The following is a 7,034-nucleotide window of genomic DNA, read 5'->3' on the forward strand; positions in this document are numbered from 1 at the left end:
GCGAAACATTGGGGAGATCGCAGCCGTTAGCTTCAACCTCCGCCGCCAACTCTGTGCCCTCGCCACCGACTCCATCGCCACTCCCTGTCCACTCTCTCAAGCTCAACCAGACTGTTCGCAACCTTGGTGTCCTGCTGGACACTGAGCTGAGCTTCCGACTCCATATCCTCGCCATCACAAAAACCACCTACTTCAATCTCCATAACATTATCTGCCTCCCACAGCCAATCAGCACTAAAATTCTCATTCACACACTTCTCGACCTTTATTTCCAATGAAAAAGGGTAAAAATGCAATAATCTGCATAAATATATATTTCTATTGTAAACGTATAAACAATGTATAATAGCCTGTGGAGAACAACAACAAAAACAACAAGTTGTATTTATATAGCGCCTTTAACGTAGTAAAATGTCCCAAGGCGCTTCACAGGAGTATTATAAGTTTAAAAATTTCACATCGAGCCACAGAAGGAGATTTTAGGGCAGGTGACCAAAAGCTTGGTCAAAGAGGATGTTTTAAGGAGCATCTTAAAGGAGGAAAGAGAGGTAGAGAGGCAGAGAGGTTTAGGGAGGGAATTCCAAAGCTTAGGGCCCAGGCAGCTGAAGGCACGGCCGCCAATGGTTGAGTGATTGTCAGGGATGCTCAAGGGGCCAGAATTGGAGAAGCACAGATATCTCGGGAGGTTGTGGGGCTGAAGGAGATTACAGAGATAGGGAGGGGTGAGGCCACGGAGGGATTTGAAAACAAGGATGAGAATTTTGAAATCGAGGCGTTGCCGGACCGGGAGCCAATGTAGGTCAGTGAGCAGAGGGGGTGATGGGTGAACGGGACTGGGTGTGAGTTAGGACACGGGGCAGTGAGCACAGTGGGTGATGGGTGAACGGGACTTGGTGCGAGTTAGGACACGGGGCAGTGAGCACAGGGGGTGATGGGTGAACGGGACTCGGTGCGAGTTAGGACACGGGGCAGTGAGCACAGGGGTGATGGGTGAACGGGACTTGATGCGAGTTAGGACACGGGCAGCCAAGTTTTGGATGACCTCAAGTTTACGTAGGGTAGAACGTGGGAGGCCAGCCAGGAGTGCGTTGGAACCGCATCACTCTCCTTAAAGCAACTCTCTCTGATGCCATGGCTATTGCAGGAGAGGAGGAACCACGCCCATGGTCCTGCACCAATCAGCTCTGAGTCCATGACCAGTGGGTACCAGATAATAACTTATTCTTTAAGTTCCTCCGAGCTCATTTGCAGCAGTTCAAGAAGAAGGCACACCACCAAGTTCTGGGGACAACTAGGGACGGGCAATAAATGCCGGTCTTGCCAGCGACATCCACATCCTCAGACTGAATTTTCAAAAATTGTAATAATTGGCCTCAGTTTATGTTCTGCGTTTAATTTGTTTGAAATATCAATGTGGATTGACCACACCTTTTCAAGAAAATGGTTGAGGCTATCTACTCTAAAAGCAATTTTCCTGATGGTTTTTGGATTTATCCAAATTTGAAACATATAAGATTCGGAGGGGGGATTGACAGGGTAGATGCTGAGAGGCTGTTTCCCCTGGCTGGAGTGTCTAGAACTAGGGGCGCACAGTCTCAGGATAAGGAGTCAGCCATTTAGGACTGAGATGAGGAAGAATTTCTTCACTCAGAGGGTGGTGAATCTTTGGAATTCTCTACCCCAGAGGGCTGTGGAGGCTCAGTCGTTGAGTATATGCAAGGCTGAGATTGATAGATTTTTGGACTCTACTGGAGTCAAGGGATGTGGGGATAGTTCAAGAAAGTGGAGTTGAGGTCGAATATCAGCCATGATAGCCATTAGGACAGAGATGAGGAGGAATTTCTTCACTCAGAGAGTGGTGAACCTGTGGAATTCTCTACCACAGAAGGCAGTTGAGGCCAATTCATTAAATATATTCAAGAAGGAGTTAGATATATTTCTTAAGGCTAAAGGGATCAAGGGATATGGGGAGAAAGCAGGGACAGGGTACTGAATTTGGATGATCAGCCATGATCGCATTGAATGGCGGAGCAGGCTCGAGGGGCCGAATGGCCTACTCCTGCTCCTATCTTCTATGTTTCTATGATCTTATTGAATGGAGGAGCAGGGCTGAATGGCTTACTCCTGCTCCTAATTCTTATGTTCTTAAATTGCACAAATTATTGGTCCCTAAATAGTACCCTGCAATAAAACCAATCACAGTTCCTTCAGAGGGTTGCGTCAAGACGTTGGGACTGAGTGAGCTCCACCCCCAGGTGCCTGGACCCTTGTCTGGGCGGGTAGGACCTTCTGTCCAGAGTCGCGGTTGCCGCCCGGTCCGCAGTGGCGAGGGCGCGGACGCCAGCGGGAGGGAGTCCCCGGTAAAGGAGTCCGCCGTGTGGCTGGTTTGGGCGATGGCGACGAAGGAGGCGCGGGGCCTAGGAGCCGCGACTCAGCCTCAGGCCACGGTGTTGATGTCGTGCCGGGTGCGGGAGTGGGAGGGGGCGGCGGGGGAGGTGCCGGCCCTCCGCCTGCAGCTGAGCATGGAGCGGCCCGGGGAGTTCCGGCTCGGAGTCCGCCACAATCACAGCCGCCCGGGCAAGAGCCTGGTAAGGAGTCAGAGAGAGCTCACTGTGGAGGGGCACTACTGAGGGAGTGCCGCACTGTCGGAGGGTCAGTACTGAGGGAGCGCCGCACTGTCGGAGGGGCAGTACTGAGGGAGCGCCGCACTGTCGGAGGGGCAGTACTGAGGGAGCGCCGCGCTGTCGGAGGGTCAGTACTGAGGGAGCGCCGCGCTGTCGGAGGGGCAGTACTGCGGGAGCGCCGCACTGTCGGAGGGGCAGTACTGAGGGAGCGCCGCACTGTCGGAGGGGCAATACTGAGGGAGCGCTGCACTGTCGGAGGGGCAGCACTGAGGGAGCGCCGCACTGTCGGAGGGGCAGTACTGAGGGAGCGCTGCACTGTCGGAGGGGCAATACTGAGGGAGCGCTGCACTGTCGGAGGGGCAGTACTGAGGGAGTGCTGCACTGTTGGTGGTGCCGTCTGTCAGATGGGACATAAAAGATCGTATGGCACTATTTTGAAGAAGAGCTGGGGAGTTCTCCCCAGTGCCCTGGCCAATATTTATCCCTCAACCAACATCACTAAGTTCTGAGATTTATTGCCTCTTGTCTCCGAATAGCTGAAATTCCCTTTCCAGGATACCAACTCACTTACTCCATAATATTACTTACCCAGGCAACTGGGGTGCAAAAAGTGTATGTCTGTTCCTCGTTTTTGGAGTCCCCTATGTATATTTCACAATGTTAATTATGTCAAGTACAGATAAGATTCAAATTCCCCCAGGAAAGTAGGACCATCGTTAGTTTTATACCTAGATGCGGATTGCCTTAAACACCTACTTTCTGGACAACAAAGTCTCAGTTCTAATTTCTTCACAAGTCTACAGATTTACACTTGGAGTCGGGCTTGTTCTTTTTATTGGTGTAGTGACCAAAATTTCCCAACCGGTTTGTCTCGGCATCAATTGAGTCCCACCGTGAATTTGAATTCAGTTTAAAAATCCCTGGAAATAAGCTGGCCTCAGTAAAAGTGAGCGTGAAGGTGTCAGATTGTCCTTAAATAACCAACCCGGTTCACTTCCTTCAGGGAATGAAACCTGCCGTCCTTGCCCGGTCTGGGCCGGTATGTGACTCCAGTCCCACACCAACGTGGTTGACTCTTAACTGCCCTCTGAAGTGGCCCAGCGAGACACTCCGTTTGTGTCAAAGTGCTACAGAGAATTTCAGCGGTTCAAGACGACAACCCACCACCAGTAGGAACCAGGGAGTCCAGAGCAAAGGGGACATAACTTTAAAATTAGAGCCAGGCCGCTCAGGGGTGATGTCAGGAAGCACTTCTTCACACAAAGGGTAGTGGAAGTCTGGAACACTCTTTTTCCACACCCCCCCCCCCCCCCCCAAAAAAAAATGCTGTTGATGCTGGGGTTTAATTGAACGAGAGCAATATATTTTGGTTAGACAAGGGTATGAAGGGATATGGAGCAACGGCGGGTATATGGAGTTAAGGTACAAATCAGCCATGATGTAATTGAATGGCGGAACAGGCTCGAGGGGCTGAATGACCTTCTCTTAGACCAGAGATATAAAAGAATGTTCAAGAACCACAGAAGAACAATTTGGGGTTTCACTTCTCTTCACTTCCCTTTGGGTCTCTCCCAGCCTGGCCTTCAGTCTTGACAAAGGGTTTTCACCCGAAATGTTGACTCTATTTTCTCTCCACGGATGTTGCCTGACCTGCTGAGTTTTTCCAGCATTTTCTGTTGTTATTTCGGATTTCCAACATCTGCAGTATTTTGCTATCCGAACAATTTGGGGTTTCACTTTCTTTGAACTTCCAACTCCCGATTGTGGTTTCAAATCCTGAACAGCGTTGCTTAGTGACCTCGCATGAAAGGAATTTTTTTAAAATAAATCCCCTATTTAAAAAAAAACTACCCATTGATTCTGTCAGGGCTGGAGTTGCAGAATGGGGAATTCCAGCTGTGGTGTGGTTACAGAGAGGAGGGAAGGAAGCATCAGCCACACACACGGAGGGCAGAAAGCAGGAATGGAGTAGAAATTCACCTCGTTGCTCTCAGAATTATGGTTTGAAGGGGTTCACCTGGTAAGGTAGGGTAGCGGTTACGTTAATGGACTCATAACCCAGAGGCCTGGGCTAATAATCCAGAGAATGTGAGTTCAGATCCCTCCATGAATTATAATTCATTAAAAAAAAAAGTTGAAACCCCAACTGGCTCACTAAACTAGGTGACTAGAAAAGCTGGGATTGTTCTTTTTAAGCAGAGAAGGTTAAGGGGGAGATTGAATAGAGGTGTTCCAAAATTATGAGGGGTTTTGATAGAGTAAATAAAGAGAAACTGTTTCCAATGGCAGAAGGGTCGGTAACCAGAGGGTCAGTCTCGCCACATAACAAGTTAACAAATGGTGGGGCTTTCCTACATTACAACAGTGACTTCGCTTCAAAATGGCTGTAAAGTGCTTTGGGATGTCCTGAGGTCATGAAAGGTTCTACAGAAATGCAAGTCTTTCTTTTGTTCTGCTGGAAAGTGTGTCAGAGTGGGGTCTGGCTGACTGGACCAAGACATGTTCCGGCTTGCCTGTGATTTCCCGCTGGCCTCATCAAGGCTCGCCTGTGAAGAGTTACCCGAGGGTGATGAGTGCCCGTGGAAATGGACTCCAGCAAAGCCTCGTTAGCTTAAGGGGAGGAGAATTCTAAGTGGTATCGAGTGGGCACAGTACTCGCAGTCCTCTGCTGAGGCATAGAATTCACCAGCTTGCAAAATTACACACTGAAACTGCGAAAGGAAGAAAGAACTTGCATTACAGGAAACTTTGGTTTATCCGGAGGCTAAATGTCCGGCAAGCTCGAGCCACCGGCAAAATCAGGAGCTGTTTCGTTAGGTTTTTTTTCTTTTCGTTGCTTTTTTCTCAACAGTCAAGCTCTGCAAGGTCTCGCTGAAGCTGTTGCTAAGCTACAGAGATGCTACAGAGATGCTTGGAAGGTACGGCCGACTGTTTAGAAGCTGTTGCTAAGCAACAGGGTTTGTTGCCAGATACGGAGCTCAAAATCTCCGTATGTTTCAACATTAGCGCTGGTTTGTCCGGCAGTTTTGATCTAACGCAACAGCTCGGTCCCGTCGGTGCCGGATAGCACAAAGTTTCCTGTATATTGCCCCTTTCACCACCTCAGGAATCACTGTTGTAATGTAGGAAACTGCGCAGCCAAATAGCACACAGCAAGCTCCCACAACAGCAATCTGATTGTTTGTTTGTTGAGGGATAAATATTGGCCAGGTCACCGGGGAGAAATTCCCTGCTCTTCTTCGAAATAGTGCCATGGGATCTCTTGCGTCCACCTGAGAGGGCAGACACGGCCTCGGTTTAATGTCTCATTTGAAATACGCACCTCCAACAGTGCAGTGCTCCCTCAATACTGCCCCCCCCCCCCCCCCCGACAGTGCAGCGCTCCCTCAGTACTGCCCCTCCAACAGTGCAGCACTCCCTCAGTACTGCCCCTCCGACAGTGCAGAGCTCTCTCAGTACTGACCCTCCGACAGTGCAGCATTCCCTCAGTACTGCCCCTCCGACAGTGCAGCGCTCCCTCAGTACTGACCCTCCGACAGAGCAGCGCTCCCTCAGTACTGCCCCTCCGACAGTGCAGCGCTCCCTCAGTACTGCCCCTCCGACAGTGCAGCGTTCTCTCAGTACTGCCCCTCCGACAGTGCAGCGCTCCCTCAAGTACTGCCCCTCTGACAGTGCAGCGCTCCCTCAGTACTGCCCTCTGAGCAGTGCAGCACTCCCTCAGTACTGCCCCTCCGACAGTGCAGCGCTCCTCAGTACTGACCCTCCGACAGTGCGGCGCTCCCTCAGTACTGCCCCTCTGACAGTGCAGCACTCCCTCAGTACTGCCCCTCCGACAGTGCAGCGCTCCCTCAGTACTGCCCCTCCGACAGTGCGGCGCTCCCTCAGTACTGCCCCTCCGACAGTGCAGCGCTCCCTCAGTACTGCCCCTCTGACAGTGCAGTGCTCCTCAGTACTGCCCCTCTGACAGTGCAGCGCTCCCTCAGTACTGCAGTGTGCCAACATAATTGGACCATGGTGTAGGCTGCTCTCTGCAGTGGGGAATCGCTGACTTTGGTGGAAGGACACGATCAGCTCTTGTGGCAAAATAGGGAAGTACTGCTGATGCTGGAATCACTCAGCAGGGCAGGCAGCACCGGTGGAGAGAGAAACATTGGGTTAAGGTTTCAGGTCGATGACCTTCGATCAGAACCCGAAGATGTTGGAGATGAACAGCTTCTAAGCAGGAAAATTGGAAGCAAGCAGAGAGGTCTGTGGAATGGGAGGAGAGCAGGAGATGAGGGGAGGTGATGATGAGACAAGTATGGAAACAAAAGACCGGCCCAGAGAAAGAAAGAACTTTGCATTTCTATAGGTGCCTTTATGTCCCAGGGACCTCCCAAAGTGTTTGACAGTCAATGAATACGTTTTGAA

The 7,034-nt window shown here is 50.7% G+C and overlaps 1 protein-coding gene across 2 annotated transcripts in view; it reads left to right on the forward strand.

The window, feature by feature from the left end:
• Nucleotides 1-2,221: 2,221 nt before the first annotated feature.
• LOC147116860 (ranBP-type and C3HC4-type zinc finger-containing protein 1-like) overlaps nt 2,222-7,034 on the forward strand; it is a 76,678-nt gene continuing 71,865 nt past the window's right edge. Inside the window, exon 1 of one of the 2 annotated variants that reach the window (XM_085987277.1) lies at nt 2,222-2,588. In XM_085987277.1, coding sequence (XP_085843403.1) covers nt 2,394-2,588 — 195 coding nt within the window. In that variant the 5' untranslated portion in view covers nt 2,222-2,393. The remainder of the gene's footprint in view (nt 2,589-7,034) is intronic. The other variant, XM_085987278.1, reaches the window with a different exon arrangement.

This window comes from Somniosus microcephalus, chromosome 5, assembly GCF_052327205.1.
Source record: "Somniosus microcephalus isolate GS21.2 chromosome 5, FLI_Smic_1.0, whole genome shotgun sequence".
Taxonomy (NCBI): domain Eukaryota; kingdom Metazoa; phylum Chordata; class Chondrichthyes; order Squaliformes; family Somniosidae; genus Somniosus; species Somniosus microcephalus.